The sequence below is a fragment of the Microtus oregoni genome, unplaced genomic scaffold, assembly GCF_018167655.1.
Source record: "Microtus oregoni isolate MIOR12 unplaced genomic scaffold, Mior012 000047F_ref0000412, whole genome shotgun sequence".
In the NCBI taxonomy this organism is placed as follows: domain Eukaryota; kingdom Metazoa; phylum Chordata; class Mammalia; order Rodentia; family Cricetidae; genus Microtus; species Microtus oregoni.
In genome coordinates, this window is record NW_024543221.1 from 8,730,776 (window position 1) to 8,754,431 (window position 23,656).

A 23,656-nucleotide genomic window follows, 5' to 3' on the forward strand; every position below is an offset into this window, starting at 1 on the left:
AGGAAGTCTCCCCTTCTGCGACTGGCTATGACATCATAATCATCCCGTATTCGAAAGCCAACTAGCTCCTCTCTTGGGCCTATAGAAATGAGTAAGCATTGCACAGTTGGTGTTCCAGAGCCAAATGAGTCTTCAAACCCAGACATCCCCCACCCAGTATGACCACAGCTACAGATGCCCAGTCATCCTCCAGGAAACTGCTTCTGGAGGAAATAAACTCCATGTTCCAAGCAATCAGTTGGCCCAGGAGCCGTGCAAGCTTTATAAAAGCCGAGGTCACACTCACCATGTGACAAACCCTGTTCAAACAGGGCAATTGCAAGGGAAGCATGTGGCAAACTCCCCCGCTGGAGGGCAGTGCCTGGCTGGGGAAGGGAAAGGGGCCCCAGGACTGCACGGAGCCAAGGTGTCAGGGCTCCTTTCGCCACACGAGGGCACTGCAGCTACAAGTATGTGAACCACCAGCAGCCTGGGGAATCCAATACCGCGCCTACAGCCTTCTTGTATTCAGCTCCTTTGTTCCAAGTGACAGTGAGTTCAATGTCTCAAGCTACTTGTCTGTGAGCTTCTAAGTCGTGGCTTTAACAGAAGCCAGGAACCCTGAAAAGTTCAATTAGGGTCTTGGTCCAACAAGACAGATTTAGGTCACCTTCTGTTCCAAAAGTCAACTGCCGGATTCATTAGCAATTTGTCTGACTTCCCAATCAATGTCATTAACACCTCCAAATGCTAACTCTGTGTCTTGACACTGTTAATCGCTTTAACAGTCGCCCACCCTCATCTGATCGTTGTCCACTTAAAGTTAAATGCAATGGTTAATTCAGTTCCTAAAGCAAACACTACATTTTAAATAACTGAAAAATTGAATTCATAACAGATGAGTTTAATATTCATTAGGCCTAAACAACACAAATACACTGGGAGAGATTAGTGCGCCCCCTGCTGATTGAAAAGTCCACCTGCACTCTGATAAATCAGGCCCCTAGGATGTCTGATGGAATCTGTGAGTTGGAAATGAGAAGAAAAGGAAGAGTAGGAGTTAAGGAGAGAGGGGGAAATACTCTGTGTAATGGGCTCTTTTCTGTACTGAGAATTTTACTTTTATTTATTTATTTGTTTGTTTGTTTGTTTGTTTTACTGCTGCAGTGACTGAGGAAGTACAAAGAGAGCATCAGATCCCCAGGAACTGGAGCTGTAGATGGTTGTGAGCCACCATGTGGTACTGGGATCAAATCTCCACAAAAGCAGCCAGTGCTCTCAACTGCTGAGCCATCTCTCCAGCCCCTCCTGCGAATTTTCTGCCAGGTTGCACACATCTCGTAAATAGGAAACTAAGAGTAAGGAAGCTTCCACCAGAAGGAAGACCCAGAGGAAAGGGTAAAATGTGGGTTGGGGGCAACGAGAGAAACCACACACAAATAGCACAAATAAGGGTATTTTCTGAGACATTCATTACAATCCATGCAAGCATCTGCCTTAAATGTATGAAACAGGAAGTAGAGCTAATATAGAGACCCTCTTTTCCTCCCTTCTTATCTCTCTCTGCAAGCAGTTATCTCCATAGCTATGTCTATATATGCATCTCTCTATATAAAATATATTATACGCCGGGCGGTGGTGGCGCACGCCTTTAATCCCAGCACTCGGGAGGCAGAGGCAGGCGGATCTCTGTGAGTTCGAGGCCAGCCTGGTCTACAAGAGCTAGTTCCAGGACAGGAACCAAAAGCTACGGAGAAACCCTGTCTCGAAAAAATAAAAAAAAAAATAAATAAAAAAAATAAAAAAAAATATATTATACATGTGCATAACTATAACACATATATGCACATGTGCCTACCCATGACACAGAAGCCAAAGAAGAGGGGCCTTATACCAGCCAACCACAGAGAACAGGGAAACACCTAGGAGAGAGAGAAATAACAGACGGGACCAGCCAAGTGCCCATGCTGGCAACAAGCCAGGAAAAACCTAATTTCAGGTAGATGGAAAGGCCACCTACATCCGGCCCCACCTCCCTGCTCCTAGTGCCAGGAATGCTGTTTTCCCCAACCCAGCTCCTGGCTTTTCATGGCTACACACACTTTACTGTGCATACAACTACTAGAAACCACCTTAAATTCTTTTGGTGCAAAATGAGAGGATGAATGTATGAATGAGTAAACTTTTTTAAGACTCAAATTTAGTTTTTTGATTTTTTTTGTTTTATGGTGCATGTTTATATGCACACATGGAAGTGAGCCCTGGAACACGTGTGGAGGTCGGAGGATAACTTTTAAAAGTCATGTCTCTCCTTTCACCATATGGGTCCCAGGGATTAACTGGGGTCATCAGGGTTGGCAGTAAGGCTCAGTCAGTAGCTTTACCCTCTGCACCATCACACCCCTTGCTAAAAATATCTTTGTGATCTGTTACTGATGACCCCATGTAGTAACAAGAAGGTCAGAAAACCACCAACCAAATACTTACAGTACACACAACTATTATTATCAAGGTATGAGAAATATGGAAAATGTACAAGAGTTGCCAAGTGAACAGTCACAGGGTACTTCCCAACGCAGATGAGCTCTAAGACAGGCTTCAAGCGTGGCTGGTACGCTCACATCGTAAAGTGCATTTACACAGACCTGGGTGATACAGTATGACCTCTTACCGGCAGCACCAGCAGCTTACCTTGGATATGACGGTCACGCTGAACGAGACAGCATGAAACCGCATTACACCTGAGAGAGAAGGATGCTATCGGAGAGAGAGTAACAAGACAGCATGAAACTACATTACACACAGAGAAAAGGATGCAATCAGAGGCAGGGTGTGTACAAAATGTCACGGTGAGCTGCCTTTTGATAAGTAGGGGGAATATACTCCACTGTAACAATAAAGTTAAAAGATAATAAAGACATGAGCCAGTAACGAGTATCATCATTTGCACTACAAACTCTACATAACTGCATTGCTGCAACTGGCAATACAGTGGGTTTGTTTACACTAGCATCACCAAGAGCAGGTGAGTAGCTTTATCCCACAATATGACACTATGATGTCATCAGGAATAAGAACTGCATGGCCCCATCATTACCTTACGGGGCCACTATTACATATGTTCCACGCACTCCATGGTAGACCACATGTCTAATCTGTATCTATAAGCACATGTATCAAAGCCAGGCATGGTGGCCCATGTCTGTGGACCTAGGACTCGGGAGGTGAAGAAGCACAGATGTTTATGGTCATCCTCAACCACAAAGATCTGATGACGGCCTAGGCGAGACCTTGTCTCAAAAACCAAAACCGGGTGAAAAGATGACTCAGCTGCTCTTGCAGAGGAACTAGGTTTGATTCCCAGCACCCACGTGGTGGCTCACAACCATCTGTAACTCCAGTTCCAGGGGATCTGACACCTTTTTCTGCCTTTCATGAATACTGCATGCCTTTGGTGTATATACGTACACACATGCAGGCAAAACACTCAGATCTATAAAACAAAACTAAATACTACAGATTTTAAAGAAGAAAAAAAACGCTTGAAGCCAAGTAGGCAAGCACAGCTGTTGTCCTTACTCAGGCCATCAGAGACAAAGGTCTGGAAGTGAGGATTTGCAAAAATGTTGCCTTTCACCTGCTGGAATGGGCAGGACTGGTGAGGACAAGGCCATACTGGAAGTGAGTGGTGGGGCTAGGATTCAAAGCACAACGGTCTGGCTTTGGGAACCCCTCCCATCCAAGGGCACACCAGGGCTACCCCTGCTTAGCTTCTTTGACCAGATGAGGCTGGTCACTAAGAATGCTCCTCAGGTAGTAGAGTACTTGTCCAGTGTGTGCAGCCAGTGTTTGCCTCCCAGCACCTCGCAAACAGCATGCCTGGAATCCTGAACTAGGCAAGAAGTTTAAGGTCATCCCCAGCTGCACGGGGAGTTTGAGGCCCAATACACAAACAGATCTCCTCTCCAGAAGTTTGTAGAAACAGCCCCTCCCATGTGACAGAGGACACACTTGTGCTTTTTCTGCAGCTTTCTTCCCAGCTCTCTCAAAACGCAGAGCGAGGACTTACATAAAAAAAGACGCCCGTTCAAACATTTCGGGTTTAGCTCAGGACAGTGAGCAAAGTCCAGGGAACACTGAGCCCCATGATGGCCAGAGACAGAGATAAGCAGCAAATGTTGACATGGTTTTTAAACCTCATCCCTCTGTGATCCAGAAATCAAACACACCGCACCGTCCCGAGCCTTTTCAAATCAGCGCCATCCTCTAGCTCCCCAGGGAGAAGTTCACGGTTCTCTACACCACAAGCTGTAAATGTCCGCAGTGCTTGCTCCTACCGCCCCACACTTACAATAACCAGTGGCCTGGACTTTTGCATCATAATAAGGTTTGCTATAATTTTTTATTGGTTGAGAATTAATTATGTATATGCTTAATCACTCTGCATTAATATTTGAAAGGGTTATCATGGTAGGTGATAGACAGGTCAGTGCATCAAGTCCTTCACTACTGGCCTTCCTCACTTAAGGTGGACTTAATCAGCAACAGTTACATCATTTCACAGTAAGGAGTTTGGTAAGAATTGCATGGCTCTAAAACTTTCTAGAAAAATAAGAACATATTATCTTATTTACTATTTCTGGATGCTCATCATAATTCAAAAATATAACAGCAAATAGGCTTGGGAGCATAAATTCCCTAAACATTAAGAAAACAAAAATTAGGGACTAGAGATATGGCTTAATGGTTAAGAGCATTGGTTGCTCTTCCAGAGGTCTTGAATTCAATTCCCAGCAACCACGTGGTGGCTCACAGCCATCTGTAATGAGATCTGGTGCCCTCTTTTGTCATGCAGGTGGAATGGTGTATACATGATAGATAGATAGATAGATAGATAGATAGATAGATAGATAGATAAAAATATTACACATCCAAATGGCCCCCAGAATAGGGCTATGCTTATATTAGCTTTAGGTTAAGTTTGACAAGTTACAGAAAAGCAAAAATTCTACAGCCAGAGATGACATCATCTTGCCTTCTTTCCTAGGCTCAGGATCTCACAGCAAAGTTAGTTTCAAAATGATATATATTTGAACGTGTGTGTGTGTGTGTGTGTGTGTGTGTGTTCGGGGGAGCTTTAAGAAAATCAACAAAACCAAAATTCTGTGCAGGGCCTTGAAAGCTCTAATGCAGAAAAGAAACATGGGACTGGAACGTCATTTGATTCCTGATCGCCCTGCCTGCTTCTCGTTGCTTGAGTTTCCAAGTTGTCTGTTCCAAACAACAAGTGAAGCCATCAGACACTTGTTAAACACTGAGTGAACTGGCATGCTGTGTTTAAAATGTTTGTTATTAGTTGGGCCTGATGTCACAGGCCTGAAATCCTTGTCACTTAGGAGGGAACCAGGAGAATCAAAAGTTCAAGACCAGCCCAGGCTACAAAGTGGGTTCAAGGTCAGCACTTCACTACAGAATAGGTTCAATGCCAGCCTAGGCAACAGAGTGTGTTCAAGGCCAGTCTGGACTACATCTAATACCCAAGGTCCCTATCTCTGAGATCTGAGCCACAGTGCTTTGCCCATAACAGATGACCAAGATTTTACCTTTAACAAATATGAGAAGAAATTAAGGACATTTAAAAGCAAATTGTGTAGATAGCTGGTATAGTCTGAATCCAAACTGTTCATACCCACAGACAGGGGTATGAACACTTGGTTCCCACCTGGAGTTCTGCCTGTGGTTGTGGAACCTTTAAGAGGAGACACATTGCTGGATGAAGTGGGTCACTAGGGGTTGGGGCTTGAAGGTCTATAGCCTGGCCCCACTTCCTGTACACTCTGTCCCCCGTGTGCAGATGTAATGAGACCAGCCATCTTCCTGTTCCTGCCACCATGCCATCTCAGCCATGATGACCTCTATCCCTCCAGAACCGTGTGCAAACATAAACCCCTTCTCCTTTAATGATATTGTATCATAGTGGCAAGCAAGTATCTAAGACAGCAGGACAGCGTCAGCTGATAGACATCTGTGTATACCACTGTTTTAAGATTGTCAAATTGTGTGGACACAGGCAGGCTTGAAGTGGTTCTATGTAAAGATTTGCCCAAAAGAACAATGGAGACGAACAAATAAAAGCACATTCTACTCACACAAAAGGAAACACGGCCGCCCACAGGAGCCAAGAGCTGGTGTTCAAGAGCTTCTCTGGGCGCTAACTGCCTGGGTCTCTACACAGGTATCCTCACCCCAGTTCCAGAGGCGGGTGGCACGCCTTGGGTTGTAATGCCAGCCATATCCCTCATTCACTGGGCAGTTGGGGAACCTTTCTAAGCATGTGTGCTGTGGGAGCTCCTTCCGTTCCTTCAGCCAATAGCCTTTAAGATACCAGCACACTTGGGCGTGGTCTCATAAAAGCAGCTATAAAGCCTGGGCTTGCTTTGAGCGCTCACTTCTGCCTGCTAGACTCTGTTCCTGTTCCCCCTTCATGCAGAGGACTGTGATCTAGGACAGTGATCTGTAAGTCTTCCCTAAATAAATAACCCTTTATTATACCTAAGTCTGAACTAGTGTGGGATTATTTTGTATCTTCATATAAAGGAAATATTACTGCAGACTTCACAGGGTTGAGGGAGGGCCCAACATGAAGCCATCAGTCAGTTCCAGGCCTCGCACCCCATTAACGATACTTGTCCTTGTTATTCCCAGTACTCAGAAAGCTCAGCCCACTCCTCCCCATGCTCAGGGCGGGATTTCCTGCTGTTGGTCACTCGGGAAGGCACAGAGGGCTCAGACTGCAGCAAGCATTGTCACAGGGTGGGACTCCTGTATCTTCATAGCCTCTATGTGGGAACCCGGGACTGAAATCTCTGAGCACACTCCTGGGAAATGATGGGAGCGCTGTCCCCTTTGTCTCCCTTTCCTTTCCTTATGCCCAGGCTACAGGTAGATAGTGCAAGCTGGAGTTTGGTGAGCTCTGGAGGCCAGCGCCCCCTGGAGGCCAAGAGGTCATTAGCCGCCATAGAGAATCTGAGGGAAGGAGTGTCCCCACCACCAGCCCAGGGGCATCTGGGTCACTGCAGGAGCTTCCTTCAAATCCACCAGCTCTGAGGGCAGCACATCTGAGTCTGAGGTCTGTGGCAGTGACCCCTTACCTCCTCAAAAGCCTCACAACCTGACACCACAATGTTTGGCCTGAAGTTTTCCATCGTCACTTTCTTCTTCAGCCTGGTGTTGAGATCCACTAAGGAGGCTTCAGAAATCATGTGGATGGGGCTGCAGTCTGGGTAGGCTACCTGTTACAGGACACAGCACAGTCAGGCCTCCCCGCTCACTGGCATTGCAGCCCAAAGCTCAGCAGAGCCCAGACAGGAAACCTCTGAAGTGTGGAAGGGGAGAGCTATATTCAGGAGAGGCAATTGCAGGAGGGGGTTGGGGAGGCTCATAGACTGGATGTCCTAGAATTTATTAGGTAGATCAAGCTGTGTTTGAACTCACAGAGAGCCATAGCCTCTACCCCAGGAATGCTAGGATTAGAGGTATGCACCACCACACTGGGGGGCTGTTACTCATCAGCCTGCTTTCCTTCTTCATCACACAAGGAAGAGTCTGCTGCCGATGAAGGACATCCCAGCAATGTTTTCATTAGCACCACCATCTGTCCAAAACCTACTAATCACCAGGAGATACCTGACACTGCTTTAGGTGAGGAACATTGGTGACAAAGCAAATAACACTATCACGAATAATATTAATAATAATAGATAAGCGTGCCTTGGCTTTGGATGGGAATCCCTGAGGGACCTAGTGGCTGACTGTAGCTTTCCTGCCACCACTTGCTGGCCGATGACACAGCTGTCACATACACAGGCAGTGAAGGTGGCCTGGAGAAAGCCTGCATCGGGAAAGGCACACTTAGTCCCAATATTTCACCTTCACTTGCAGCCAGGCTTCTTCTCTTTCTTTCCTCTCTGGGACACGATCTCACCTTGAGCCCAGGCTGGTCTTAAATTCACAGTAATCCTCCTATCTTAGCCTCCTGAGTGCTGGGTACGGGCATGAGCCACCACACTCAGCTTCCAGCCAGTTTCCTCCTGAGTTCCCATCTCCCCACAAGTCAGCCCCGGCTGTGCCCTCCACACATCTCCCATACCTAACCCTCCAGGCGCCTCGGAAGTCCCAGCACTGAGACAGCCTTCAACCCAAGTCCCTCTCCATCCTTAACGTGCAGGTTGTACCCTGGACCACCCTCCTGAACCACTGCCAAGGTTTCCTAACTGAAGCCTCCCAAAGGGCTCTATGGACAGAGAAGAAAGCACAGAGGACCCAGGGTAGCAGGTAGAAGGAAGGAAGACCATACGCTCACCTCATAATTCTGGAGGTAGCTTTCAGAAGGGTACAGTTTCTTTGTTGTCCTTCCTTTCATGCTGGTATCAAATTGAACCAACCTGTAGGGTTGCGTCTTCAGGTAGTTGGTGAACCACTGGGCCACCTCATCGCCACAATCTCTGCCTTTAATGTCGAGACCGAATAGCCTGGGAGGGTTGCAAGAGAACACTGGATTACTTGTGTTGGCACCAAATACACCAACGGCTGCTAAGAGGTCTTCAGAGAGGGGCCAGGAAACAGCAGAAGGTCCAGCAAACGCTCTGGGGAGGAGCTCTCCAGCTCCCATGGCTACGAATCACCTAGACACTTGTTCAGACGCAGACTCTGGGCCACTGGGCTGGGGTTGGAACCTGGAACTTTGTGTTTTCTGACACACTTCTGGACACCTACATCACTAGGCTTCCGGACCATTACAAATCCCAATGATTTGGGTTTCTTTCTGAAGGGGGGAGGGTTGCCTGGAGCAGGTGCACCTTTGGTTGGAAATTCTCAGACCTGGTTCAGATTGGTCAGTTATTCCCTTGGTCTGTTGGCCTTAAGTAAACGTAACACTTCTGCCTCTCCCTGTCTCCCGCTGTACACCGGAGTTAAGCGTGTTATGCCTACCAACTGGGAAGGGGTGAACACAGATGTGATCATATTGTGCTCTGCTGTGCGCCTGGCTTGCTTTCAATTGACTTCTCCATATTAGCTGTTAAAATTGTGTGACTTTCGCACACAGATTGATATGCAAATATTTCCATCTAACTTCGTTTCCTTGAATTACATAACACCAACTTTTAAAATGAGACTATACTTGATTTTTTCCAGTGATTTCTAAATGTTATCAGTTTGATATCTACCATCATCCATTTTTAAAATACACAAATAAGATTTGCTCTAAATAGACCAACTACTGTTGTTATTGTTGCTGTTTTCGAAACACAGTCACTGGTAGCCCAGGCTGGCCTTGAGGAACTTGCTACATGGTAGAGGCTACCCTTGAACCTCCTATCTCTCAGTGCTGTTCCAACATGCTGAGAAATGGTAGAAACACATACGTACATTCATCTTTTCTTACATAATTTTATATTTATATTTGACTATTGATCTCTTAAAGCATTTCCCTTGAACTGATAAAATTTTGTTTCTTAAGGACACATATGTGAAAGAATTTGGGAGAGATTAAATTATCTTTAAATTTTTGATTTGTGAGTAACTGATTATAATAAAATGGGTATGTTGCAAATTTTTGATGATCTCTAAACATAAACAGCAGATTTCAGTTGAAATTAACTTATTAATGAACCCTAAGAATATCCACGAATCTTACTTAACTCCAGACAAGGCTTAGTATCAATTTATTTCTTCTCACTCCCCTTAAGCAAGGTCTCACGGTGTAGCCAAGTGGTGAGAATTTCACAGTGTTGCCCAACCTGGCTCCAAATTCACAATCCTCCTGCTTCCACCTCCCTAGTGAATCACCAAGCATATTTCCTTCCTTTCTTTAACAGCCCTGAGAACAAGAGGCAATGAATGATTGTCTACACCTATAACTCCAGAACTCCAAAGGCTGAGGCAGGAGGACACTGCGTTCAAGGATAGTCTGAATATATAGCAAAACCCTATTCATTGTTATTTTGAGGGAAAGGTATTAAGACAGGGTCTCACTATGAAGTCTTGGCTGGCCACAGACATGCTATGCAGACCAAGGTGGTCTCAAAATCACAGATATCCTCTTGTCTTTCCCTCCTGAACTCTGGAATTAAAGGCAAATGCCACCACACCCAGCTACTTTTTAAATTTTAATATCCATTTGTTTATTTTTATATTTACTTAATTGTTTTGAGAAGAACATTTAGCAAATCTGTGTTATTCTTGCACAGGGGCCAGGCTAATTGACTCTGTATCATTCCAATTCCAGTAGATGTATTGCAAAAGGAAGCATAACAAAATTCTATTTTAAAAACAAACAAACAAACAAAACAAAACAAAACAAAACAAAACATAGAAATGAGGTCTGGCTAGCCCAGTGGTAGAGTACTTACTTAGCATATACAAGGCCCTGGGTTCCATTCCCAGCACTATAATGGGGGGGCATGAAAAAAATGGTCCCCAAAGGGAGTGGCACTATTAGGAGGCATGGCTTGTTGGAAGAAGTGTGTCACTTTGAGGGGTGGGCTTTGAGGTGTCTTGTGCACGAGCTTTACTCTGTGTGACAGTCAGACACTCTCTGCTGCCTTCTGGTCAAGATGCGGCCAGCACCACGTCTGCCCGCACACTGCCATGCTTCCCACCATGACGATAACGACTGAACCTCTAAAACTGTAAGCCAGCCCCAGTAAAATGTTTTCCTTATAGGAGTGTCTCTTCACAGCAATAGATACATGGTGTCTCTTCACAGCAATAGAAACCCTAACTAATATGCGGGGGCTCTGGTGCAAACTATGGATTTAAGGATCTGGAGAAAAGTTTGCCCTGTCCTCCCACGCCATAAGAACTGCACAAAGACGCACACCCACACACAGAGCCTGTGCGAATGCTGTGCCTGTGCCAGTGGGAGGATGCCCGAGGTGATGTGTGCAAAGGGGTTCAACAAACACACAGAATACTCACTAAATAGTTGAACTTCTGAACTCCTGAAGGTTCAGAATACTCCCTGTCCCAGAGCTGGGATTACAGGCATTACCACCACAACCCCTGTTGCCAAATCTTGACACCCTTCTGTTAAGGCCTGTAGCGGCGTAAATGAAGGCAGACAGAAATTATAATAATATATTCAGCTTTAACTGGGAAAGAGACTTACAGAACCCAAGGTTCCAGTGAAGAACAGGAAAGCAGAAGGGGCAGGGGAGAGCACACCAGCAATATTTATTAGTAAAAAATATCCTCAGGCGACCCCACCCTACAAGCAAGGTGATTGGCTGGGGCTACCCCTACATCTCCCCCTTTTGTCTAAATAAGATAGAGCCAAACCAAATACAACTATATACAATAGGAACAAATAATAAATACACTAAACATTTTATTTCAAGGAGTCTAAATAATGTAGAGAGTAACTACAATTATCTAATCTTTAACTCCGTCAAAGATCTGAGAAGGGAATTAATATTACTTAACAAACGAGAGATATCCAAAATGTGCAACAAATGACAGACAAGTAAATAAATAAATGCTACATGTCTACTGGTCTAGGTAGCCTACACTTAAAATCCATACCTTGGAGCTGGCAGGACAACTAAGCAGGTAAGGGGATTACGGACAAGCTGCACAAACTAAGTTCAATCCCTGGGATCCCACATGGTAGAAGAGAACTGACCTCACCCAGGTTGTCTTCTCAGAAGACACAATGAGAATGTCTGTAAGGGGGCTGGAGATGACTCGATGGTTATGAGGGCTTGCTGCTCTCCTGGAGGAGGGTCAGTTAGCTCAGCATGGCCTGAAATTCCAGCTCCAGGGAACCTGACACACACATGGGGTATCTATACTCTCTGAGGGCACCTACACCATACTCGCCCACAGACACACACACATCATCAAAACTAATTAACAGAAACTTTAAAGAAGACTCACAGAGTATTGTTCATGTCATATAAGCACAAAGAAAAGAATGAGCACACGGGTTGCCACAGACTTACACAGTGGAAGCCACACGGTGTAACACACACAGTGCACACAGTGGCCAAAGGTAGGACAGGGGTGACCGATGGCTGGGGGCTCCTAAGCTACCTGAGGCCAGGGGAGCCAACCCCAAGATCAGAGGTCTGGACTCTAGTTCCACAATCCCCAACCTCCAAGGAAGGGGCAGAGGCTGAAGTTTGAGTCGATTGATAGTCGACAATTTTATCAAGGATGCTATGTAATAAAGTTTCCATAAAAGCCCAAAGGACTAGGTTCAAAGAGTCTGCCAACGCTGAACACCTAGAGGTGTGTAAAGGGAGGCACACCGAGAAAGCACATGAGCGTTCAGCTCCCTAACTGTTGGGCTCATCTCGCCCTTAGCCCTTAGAACATCCTTCACAAGCACTCGGTAAACACGACCCCCAGTTTCTAAGAGACACTCTAGCAATGGACAGAAGCCAGGGAGGGGGTGTCCAAAGCTAGGAATAGACTAATAGGACCAAGTCCTTAGCCTGTGAGAGCCGATGCTGACTTCAGGCAGATGGAGTCAGGATGGATTGCTGGGCGCTGGCTGGTGTGTGCTGGAGGAGGTTAGCTGGTAGAGGGAAGTACGTACTCACTGAGGACACAGAGGTGACACACTCTCTGTATTAAGAGTGAAAAGCATGCCTCTTGACTTCCGTGGTGGCTTGGATGAGGATAGCATCCATAGGCTCATACGTTTGATTACATGGTCCCCAGTTGGTGAAACAGTTTGGGAAGAATTAGGAGGAGTGGCCTTGTTGGAAGAGGCGTGTCACTGAGGGTGTCGGCTTTGAGGTTTTAAAAGCCTGCACCAAAAGCCTGCATCAGCCAGGCGGTGATGGCACATGCCTTTAATCCCAGCACTAGGGAGGCAATGGCAGGTGGATCTCTGTGAGTTCAAGGCCAGCATGGTCTACAAGAGCTGATTCCAGGATTAAGCTTGATCCCTCCACCTACTGAGCAGAATGCAAACTCTCAGCTATGCTCCAGCACCATGTCTGCATGCTGCTGCCATGCTCCCCGCCCTGGTGGACTCACCCTCTGACACTGGAAGCCCCAACTAAACACTTCCTTTCATATGTGGCTTTAGTCATGATGTCTCTTCATAACAACATAAAAATAACTAAGATATCTTCCTATCTCACCAACTTTTTTTTGTTTGGTTTCTCTGTTCAGTTGCAAAGAAATAAAACTTGAGTTGGACTTTGCAAAATTGAAGCTACTATTTTCTTTTTTTATTTTTAGGGAAAAAAGATGGACAACTGCCACTTCTGCACAAAACAATAATACCTACATATGTGTGTGTGTGTGAAATTACATATAATAATCAAATGTTACTTAGCTAGTCTTTCTTTAAGTCTTTTTTTAATTTTTGTTTATTCTTATAACTTAGTTAGCTTTAAGGCTAGACTTCAAAGGCTTTTTGTTAGACCAAAGATAATTTCTTCCTTCCTCTCCCATTAAAACATAAGCATGGGACCAGTAAGATGACCCAAATGGTAAAGACGTTTGCCACCATGCTGAAAACCTGAGTTCAATTCCCAGGCCCCATGTGGTAGATTAACCAACTCTCTCAAGAACTGACTGCCAGGGGAGCCTACTCCAAGATCAGAAGTCTGGATTTAGCACCACCTCACTCCCCTCCCCTGCCTCCAAGGGGCAGAGGCTGATCAATGGTTAATTATTTTTATCAATCACACCTATGTAATAAAAGTCAAATAATTATTTTGATCAATCACACCTATATAATAAAAGCTGAAAGGGCTTGGTTCAGAGAGCTTCCAGATTGCTTAGCGCACACATTGTTGAGCTCACTGTGAAGCTGGCTCCTAGGAGGTGAGCCTCCTCCCCCATTTCAGACCAGAGCATGAGTGTCTCAAAGCGCCCTGCGGGGACCACTGTCCTGGGACTTGCTGTCCCCCTCCACTGTGGTCGCGAGGAAGAAACATCCCGAGAGGGAAAGCACTATGCCCTCAAAAGTGGTGGTGCACGCCTTTAATCCCAGCACTCGGGAGGCAGAGGCAGGCGAATCTCTGTGAGTTCGAGACCAGCCTGGTCTACAAGAGCTAGTTCCAGGACAGGCTCCAAAACCACAGAGAAACCCTGTCTCGAAAAACCAAAAAAACAAAACAAAAAAAAAAAGTGTAGGCAAATAGGAAAGAGAAGGCCCAAATACAGCCACAGAGAAAACACTCAACTGGGAACTCCAGCTGACTGTCAGAGGTCTCTGCTGGATGTTGGAGGACCTCATTTGATGATGTCATCTCCGTCTGTCGCTCCTTGATCTTGTACTTGGAAGCTCCACCTAGGGAAGGTTCTGCTCTGCCTGGGACCCTCTATTGGAAACTCTAACTGATTGTCATAAAGGGGCTTCCTGAATTGGTATCTGCTGGATGTATGAAGCACCCAATTCGATGATGTTTTATTATTGTCTGACTGTCTATCTGTCCGTCTGTCTGTCTCTTGCTATTTTTTTTTTTACTTTGGCTTGATATAGACTTAGTAAACTCACTCATTCAAAATCCAGAGCATGGCTGTCACAGATCATTCTCTGGCTGATGCAGAGCATGGTATGTAGGGAGCAGCATGCTCAGAGAGTACACAGGGGTTCCACCCCCCACACCTTGCACTTCTTCATCTGCAACCTTCTCCTTAGCCTTGGAGTGTCTTTTGCAAACAACTGGCAAGTATGTTTGCTGAATTCTGTGAGGCATTCTGAGGAACTGAACCCAAGAAGGAGGCTGTTGGAGTCAAGTCACAGTTGGTGGGTGGGAGGCTCAGTTAGCTAACTACTAGCTCTAACTAGCACAGCTACTAGTGTCAGACTTGGGAGGTGTGGGAGCCAGCCATGATAAGCTAAGTATGGGCAGGTCACCCAAAGGAAGTTCTTTACTTCCAACCATTATCACCTGCCAGAGTACGACTCAGCCATCAATAAATTTAAATGGAGGCCTGAGTCTCAGAAGTTTACCCTGAAGTAAATGCCTGGCTGCAGAAAGAACCTCAAACTAAAATTACCAGAGCACCACCAAAACCAGACCATCCAAAGGAAATACCTAGCATTCCAACCGCTGTGGATAGGACCACCTGCCAGCACACACTCACCAGGACACCCCTAGACAAATGTCAGCCAATCAGGGGTCCTGAACCTCAGAAACCCCTCACCCCTACTTTTACTATAAAACCCAACTCTAACTGAGCTTGGAGCTCTTCGTTTATTCTAATATGCTGGACATGCAGAGAGAGTTTGCAAACTTGCATAAAATAAAGGCTCTTTGCTTTTTTACATATGGGACTCGGTCTCCTTTCTGGCTTTTGCGGAGACTTCGAGGATTTGGGCATAACAGGAGGCATTCTCAAGAGACCAGTCCTTACTCTGCTGGAACTGGAGCTATCTCCTGGCAGATGGTGTTAGACTTGGATTGTGGGACACCACCTGATGTCTGCTGGAGAACTGATCATTGGGAGAGAAACACCCAAACATTTGGAGCCCAGTTGAAGTATCATGGCCACTGGTGCAAACTACCCACTTTCTTCCTGTCTCATGTGACCCTGTTTTCCCTTTTCAGTTACAAAAAAATAACTGGATTGGACTGTCTGGAGTCAATGTCATTTTTCTTGTTTATTTTTGGGGGAAAAGTCTTAAATACATTTAAGAAATCAACCAATACTTGTGTACCTAATTTATCTGGACTTAAATTTCAAGTTAAAATAAGCCATTGCTCAGCTAGTCTTTAAAGCTAGACTCCAAAGACTATTTGTTAAGTCTGAAGTTTTCTTTCTTCCCCCTCCCTTCAAAGGCTAGCAGCAGGCCCTTTTCATCATGTAGGCCAGGCTGGTCTTGAACTCAAGGGCCTTCTGTCCCCACTTCCCAGGTACTGGGATGCGGGCACGTGTCACCACACCCATTACATGCGGCATTTTCAGACAATAACAACTCAGAGATCTGCAATACCGAGTAACACTACTGACCTATAACTGCCCTAAACATTTTAACACTGGTCTGGAGAGAGGGCTCAGTGGGTAAAGGCTCTTGCCATCCAGCCTGACAATGTGAGTTCAGTCCCTGGGACCCACATGGTGGAAGGAGAGAACTGACCCCCTCAAACTGTCCTCTGACCTCCACATGATCTCTTTCCCACAAGGTCTCTTCTATCCTTGGCATCCAGGGAGCATCTGAGCCTCTCCAGAGCAATCTCTGTGAACAGGTGAAGACCCGTGGAGAGAAAGGTCGCTGTGGGTGAGAGTGAGCCGGCCCCACCCTGGGAACAGACACACCCATCACACACCCATCACACACCCACAAGTTCTCAACTGCAATATAAACGGCATGCTGATTTTTCTCTTCAAAGCCGGTCATTTGTGGAAACTGTTCCTCCTTCCTGCACGCAGGGAATAAAAAAAAGACTAAAGAGGTGCGTGGACTGCGCCCCAGCCGCTCACTGATCTGCTCCCCTCCTTTCCCTCCCTTCCTCCCTCCCTCCCTCCCTTTCTCCCACCTCCCACTTCTCGGGACGACGGGGTGGGGGATCAAAGTCTGCTTTCCTCCTATGTAAACTGAAACTAGGGATGTTCATCTACAGGCTTACTGAGGCACACTGCACTCAGCAAGGAATTGCTTTAGAATTTGGGGAGTTAGGAAGGATGAAGGATGGATTTCAGCTCCGACGTTCTGAACGAACGTGAGACTCATCTATTAGCCTAAGCGCCTTTGGATTGTACCTGTTTCCTCAGAGTTGAAAGGCTAGGTTGAGGCACGGTACTGCACACCATTAATCCCAGCACTCAGGAGGCGGAGGCAGGCGGTTCTCTGTGAGTTTGAGACCAGCCTAGTCTAACAGAGTTCCAAGCCAGCCAGAAGTGCACAGTGAGACTCCCTCTCAAAATAGAAAAAAGAAAAGCTTGGCCGAGGGCCGAGTGCACCACTCAAGGGCAGAATGCCCACTTCGTGTGCCCAGAACCCTAATCCTAACCCCAGCATTCACCTGGTTACCAAGGGACCCAGGACATTGCATCATCCCACAGCAAACACCTAAGTTTCTGTGATTTCCCAGCATCAAAGAGCAAAGCCTCCCAGCTTTAATCTTCAGTATCATGCATGCACGCACATACAAAAAGAAAAAAAAGAGTCTGGCAAGACCCAGCAGGACATAGGTCACTGAGAGAGGGCCCAGATACAAACAGATGCCAAGGCCTGAGGCCTCACCCCTGCCGACACACATACCCCGCCCTACGTCCTCAATCTCAGCGGCACACTTCAGAGGCTGGAAAGTTCCAGTGTGCTCCTTCACCAGCTCTGAGCTCAATGGGTAAAGTCTCCAGTAACTTCTCTCATCTGGATGGCGGCTAAGAACTCTCAACAATGTCTCTCCAAGGGCTAGCGAGCTGACTCAGTGGGTTAGGGCACTTGCTGTCAAACCTAAAGACCTGAATATGATCCCCGGAACCACAGGGTAGAAGAAAGGAACGGATTCTTGTAAGTGGCCCCCTGGCCTCCACACCCACGCTGTTGCATGGGTGGGCATTAGGAAATAAACCATTTTACACTTGGGCCAGCCAAACGTTTTACTTCCCTGTCTTGGAGGCCTTGGAGAAGGGAAAGCCACTCCTATGGCCAGCTAGAGACATATTCCTAGCGACAATGGTCTTGGCACACGCAAGCATGACTTTCAAGCCCTCCTTTATTGAGTCCTCACCTACAGGGAACAGGAGTCAGGACTACAAGCCACACAGCTGTTCCATCCTAACCCCCCTGCCCCACAGCACTGAAGTTATTCTAATCAGCCAACTGAACCCTGCTTATTAACCCCTTGCTTTTTCCTCCTTCCTGCCGAAGCCTAAGCAAAGTCCCTGGGCTGCAGTTTCCCCTTCCTCGAGATTCCTCTGGCCAGCCCCAAGGTTTCCGTGTTAGCGCTACCTACGTCTAGGGACCCATCAATGTAAGGGACCGTTTTCCTGTGTGACAGTCATCTGCAACTCTTTCCATAGCTCAGTTGGGACGGTGACTGCCTAGCACACACAAAGATCAGGGTTCGATCCCCAGCGCCAGACAAACTGAGCATGGTGGTACAGGCTTGTAATCCCAGCATTCAGGGGGTAAAGGCCTAACCGTCAATGGCTCAAAGTCATCCTTGGTTATGTAACAAGCTGGAGGTCAACCTGGAGGGTCAGACACCCATCTCCAAAGTAAAATACATAAAAGCTAGTCCTGGGCACCCTTTCCGGTCACTCCCAGTTGAGCACACCCTGTAGACTAACACCAGCATTTTCCTGCACCAGAGCCTTGTTCTGCAGTTCTAACATGAGTCATAACACATGAAAGCAAACCGCAGGTCCGTTGCAGCTTCCCCACTGCCCCCGCACCTGCAGTCGTGGATCTTATTCGAAGATGGCAGCTTGATAGGCAAAACCATCGGGTCCATGCCTGGGGCTTCCAGGGTCAGGTAGTTGTTCTCCAAGGTGATGGAGACCAGCACGAGACGAGGCTCCTGGCGGGCAGTGACCATGTGTCCATCCTCCTTAACCACCATCCAGAACCTGCAGAGAGGCAGACAGGTGTACTCTCAGAAGTCTTCCCCGACCCTCGTGAACTTCCTTTAGCTCTCCCTCACCTCGGAACCATCCACCCATCCTGCTCGGAGAGCTGATGGCAGATCCTGCAGGTCTCACTAGATCCTCTTATTGGCCTCAGAAGGAGCGCCCTCCAGCCCTTGGGTGAAGTCCTTTGTCACCTCAAGAGGCAGCAAGAAGCCCTCATAAGATGCCATTGTGTGGTCCTAGATTCAATAACTCCCAGCATGCCCCATCCCCAGACAAGACTTGGTACGTACTCAAGCAGACACTACAATCTCTAGTCCTCCTCAGCTCCCAGCCACCCAGAACACCCTTTCTGCTTTAGCACTGTGTAATGAGTTGGAAACCAAGGGCTGGTGTTAGAAGTGGGAGGGGGTGCTCAGAGGCTTCCTGCTGAGTGCTGTGACTGAATGACTAAAGGCAGCTGCACTGAGAATTCAACCTTGGGTTTGCACAAAACTGGTACATGTTTAAAGGTTAATGTAATGGTTGATCTACGGTCCACTTGACAGGATCTTGACTTGCTTCTGGGTCTACCTGAGGAAATGTCTCAATTAACGGAGGTGCAAAGACTCGTCCTAAATATCCTGTCAACCTTTAGGGTACTTCTTTTATCTTGTGGACATAAATAATTCCCCATGAACAAATGATCTGCTGTGTTCTGCTAAGTCTGAGAGAAAGGATGATACCAGAGAGTGGGGTTTCACAACCAAGTTACCCCACCTTGGTCTGCAGTAAGTGTCAACACCCTGATTTTACAGTAAAACATGCATGGCAGATGGACCAGTGTCCAGGAAGGGCTAAGCCTGAGAGAGGAGATGGAGGGGGAGGTGGGAGATGAAGATGGGAACAAGCACTAGATGGAAGGGGGTCCCCTTTATCAAGAGGTGATAAATTTGTGCAGGAGAAATATACAGCTGGCTTCAAGGAAGGGTCTGGACAGAGAAGGTGATCAAGTCACGGTTGGCTACTTAAGGACATTTACAAGGTCAAGGAAGGAAGCTACTCCCAAAGCAGACAGCCTGTGTTAGCATCTTCTGGGAGGACCTTGAACACCTCACAGCTCAGGAGCTGAGCTAAGTAAGGTAAACAAGCCCAGAACACTTGCAATCAGCTCCAGGAGGTGGAGGCATTGAACAGAGGAAAATCCAGACACAGATTAAAGAAAGGGGCTCTTCCCCTGCCCTCCAGAAACACCAGTAACCGGGCTGCTCTCAGGGCAGAAAACAAGTCATTAAGCAGGGTTCAGGCTGACAAACTTGCTTTCGAATATTAATCATTCTTTGATAAATAAAGCTCAGGTTCAATTTTTTTTTTCAAACAAACCTAAGGTGCAGAGAGGTTAAATACCTTTGCTCAAGGCCCCCTGATACTGTACACTTCTTACGTTTCTGTAGCACACACAAGTTTCATGGAAAGAGTGCGTGCTGTTGTCGCCTAAATCTGAATTCAAAACCCCCAGAACAGGCCGGGTTTGTGACCCCAGGCGACATATCATCCTATCTAACACTGTTTCTTAGGTCCGAGGGATGGAGACGTTTGTATCTAATGCATAAAATCAACCTTAGACAGCTAACTTACAGGACAGATTTAGCCCAATGTTGTCAATCATACATTCATTTCACTGACATTCCCTCCGCCCAGGGCCATACCATCTTAAGTATGTATTGCTAATGCTGAGTGTGGTGAGGACCTGGAATTTCAGCACTTAGGGCACTGGTTTGTAACCCTGGGAGCTCAAGGCCAACCCTGTCTACGCAGCAAGTTCAGGCCAGCCATAGATACCTGGTGAGATCCTCTGGAAGAGAGAGAGAGAGAAGAAAGAAGGGGGGAGGAAGGAATTTATTGTTCGAAACAAGAGAAATAATACCATTCTATTTATTTTATTGACCCCCTCAGGAAGCAGAAAAGCAAGGAGGGCAAAGGATACATTTTCTCTCTACCCTAACAACATTTACAAGCAAGTCATGATAATCTTAATGATGAGCACAACATCCTCTGATGATCTGAAAAACACAGGTTGATAGTGGTTAACTGTGAGACGCCTTCAAGTTCTTTAAAAAAAAAAAAAAGAAAAGAAAGAAAAGAAAAGCCAACAAACTGAGTTTATTTTTGTCACTATATTCTTAGCAACTATCACATTGTCTAACTTGCAATCCCCCTGCCTCAGCCTCCTGAGTCAGCACAGAGGGATTTTTGTCACATGGCTGACACTTCACAGCACATTGATGTTCTCACCGTTCATCAAGGAATGGAGCTCAGCGCTGTACTCGGTTTATTTTGAAATGATTAGTTCCTTAACTAAGAATGAGGAAGACACAAACTTCAAAAAATTACCAACTTTTAAAATCATCTTCTTTTCAGGAATTTGCTTGTATGAAGAAAAGCAACATATTGGTCTAGCGTCACAGTACAGTCTCAGGCTTGTGTGAAATTGAGGAGTTTTAAAGAAAATCTTCACATTAACCTATGTGTGAAGACAACTTCAAACCTGACACTCTTGAAGATAGACATATGAAGAATTAGGTTGACTTCTTTGATTTTTTTTCTTGCTTCCTCCTTCTCTTTTTCTATTTCAGTTACCTGCAATTCGATTTCTTTGGCGCTAATCATCTTCAAAGGAAGGAAAGCAGCCCGGCCAGCCTCCTCGGGCCAGCACTCATCAGCACTGAGCTTCAGCACCTCCGGGGAGTTGGACAATATCCAGTACCCAGTACCCAAGGTCTTTCCAGCAGCAAGAACAAGTTCTTATCCTTCTTACTTGAATAAGCTTGAAACATCCTTGCCTTCACAACAGTGGCTGTAAACTCCTTTAATTACAGCAGAGGAATCACCCGGGGGAGATCAACACGCTACAAAAGTTGCCTTCCTTCTTGGTGATGGGGGTTTATTTGCCCAGGAATGGGACTCTCGAGAAATGACAGCATTTTATTTTGTTTCAGTGTACAGGCGGCAAGTTTACAGACCCGGCTGGCCTTCACCTAAGCCGACCTGGGAATGACCTTGAACTTCTGCTCCAGCTGTCTGGAGCTTAACCGTGCCTCACTTCTGTGCTGGAGGATAAAATCCAGGGCTACGTGCACGTGCACACTAGGCAACACTGTCTCTTACGACAGAGCTACACCCCCAACCCCTCAGGAAAGGATAATTTAAACAAACAACCCCCCCCCCAGCATTAGAAACTTAGTATGAGAGTGAGGGACAGAAAGGCCCATGAGCTGCAAAGCCCACGTGTGAAACATCCAGATGGTATTTTCCAATGTGTCAGAGCCCACATTTCTCTAGGCCAGCAGTCACCAAGTGTCAGTACACACAGGTGTCCTGGGATGAACACCAGGGAGCAGATGCCCTCTGCTAAGGGGTTCCTTAAATGACCAATCTGCAAACTCCCTCCTCTGCCTAGATATCATCGGAGCACAACTACCATGTCCGCCACAGAAGACATCCTAATTATAAGAATGAAATCTGTGTGCTCAGCCTGGTGAGGACCACCCACCTGTAAGAGAAGGGTAAGGGAGGCAGCATTTCCTCTGATAGCATAAAAACCAAACCGGCTGTGGGGTGAGGCTAAGGAGCTGCAGATTGGTGGGGTGCCCTGCCACCACGATCCATGTGACGCTGAATCTGCCTTGGGGAACCACTTTCCTACCCCTAACAATACCTTTTGAGGCTTGAGAAATATCTTGTGCTCCGTTTTGCCCCTTGACCTAGGCTGTCCAGGAGTTCACCCTTAGCCCCAGTAACAGCTGGACCTGACACAAGCCCAGGCTGGCCCCCCTTCAGCACAACCCTCACCCAGTCTGGCTGAGCCTGTTTCCTCATTTATGTGTTTGTTCTGCACCAGGAAAAGCTGCCTTCGCTTTTCTTCATTCTAACCTCCTTCATGACTGTTTTACACACCAGTTTGTGACTAGCTCCCTGCCCCTCACAGCACCCCCCCCACACACACACACCGCCATCTGCTACCCCCTTCCCCCACCCCACAAACTATGTAATTTCGTTCCTTTCTCATTAAAGTGGTCACGAGAACTAGAGGGAAGGAAGGACCTAATATTCTTGAAAACATTCAGCCAATGGCTTTTTGTATTTCTAGTATCCTACAGTTAGGAGGGTCAGGCAGACAACAAGGCTGATCATGGGACAGAGGAGTCTCTAGTCCAGGAGTCCAGGACTGCCCCAACCCACTTTTCCAAAACTACCTTGGCTAGAAGCATAGTCCTCGCAGATAAAGAATCAAAAGACCAGGAAATTCTGGCAGCAATTCGAGTTTCTCTTGATAGCTAAGCAATCACCTACGCTGAAAAGGGTGGGAGCCAAAATCGAGGCGCTCTGCTCCCTTCTAGAGAAAATTTGCATATTGTAAAACTAAAATTCTCCTCCCAGAAGGCCTCCCCACTACTATTTTTTGAACTTACAAACTATGGTTTCAACTTGAACATGCTCACAAATGTCCCCAGTGTGACAGTTGGTGACAATTCTTTCCCATGTGTGCTTGAGTTTCCCAGACAAAACAAACCGTTGCTTTCTTGGTTTGGGGGGGGGGGGGGGGAGAACGCAGCTTGCAATGTGGAACCCCTCTCTCTAATTTCACCATGCTTCAGCACACAACGTTTGCACTCTCCGATGAGCACCCGGATCGAGGTCTCACACTTCCGAGCCGGGACAGGCAAGTCCCTACCTCCCTCGCCCATGCCCGTGTCATTACCTGTCGCGCACTTTGCCGCAGCGCAGCCCCATGTCGGTGCACTCGGTCTCGGACACCGACACTCCCTTGCAGGACTTGATCGGGTAGATCCAAACCTTTGACACGGTCCCCACCTGCTGCAGCTGCCGGCGCCGCCGGGGACGCACGCGACGCCAGGCCACCGTCCCCAGGGCCACCGCGGCCAGTCCCAGCGCGGCGACGCCGAGCCAGGTGGACCGCGGCTGCCCGGGGAGGCCGAGGCGAGCCAGAGCCGAGGAGCTAGCGGCACCCATGCTAAACTGCTCGGTGCAGGCCTGAGCTTCTGGGTGACGGTGGCGAGGCGGGGCTTAAGGCTTCGGGATGTGTGGGAGGAGCCAGAGTTGGCGCAGCCGCACTGCCTGGGAAACGTCT

At 47.0% G+C, this 23,656-nt stretch overlaps 1 protein-coding gene and 1 pseudogene across 1 annotated transcript in view; both read right to left on the bottom strand.

Moving 5' to 3' along the window:
• Positions 1–23,656, bottom strand: part of Mtarc2 (mitochondrial amidoxime reducing component 2) — a 37,611-nt gene extending 13,955 nt beyond the window's left edge. The window contains exons 1-4 of the mRNA XM_041635475.1: positions 23,267–23,656; positions 18,352–18,525; positions 8,342–8,510; positions 7,131–7,271 (exon numbers count right to left, since the gene is read on the bottom strand). Coding sequence (XP_041491409.1) covers positions 7,131–7,271; positions 8,342–8,510; positions 18,352–18,525; positions 23,267–23,538 — 756 coding nt within the window. The 5' untranslated portion in view covers positions 23,539–23,656. The remainder of the gene's footprint in view (positions 1–7,130; positions 7,272–8,341; positions 8,511–18,351; positions 18,526–23,266) is intronic.
• LOC121435955 lies at positions 10,194–10,289 on the bottom strand (annotated as a pseudogene).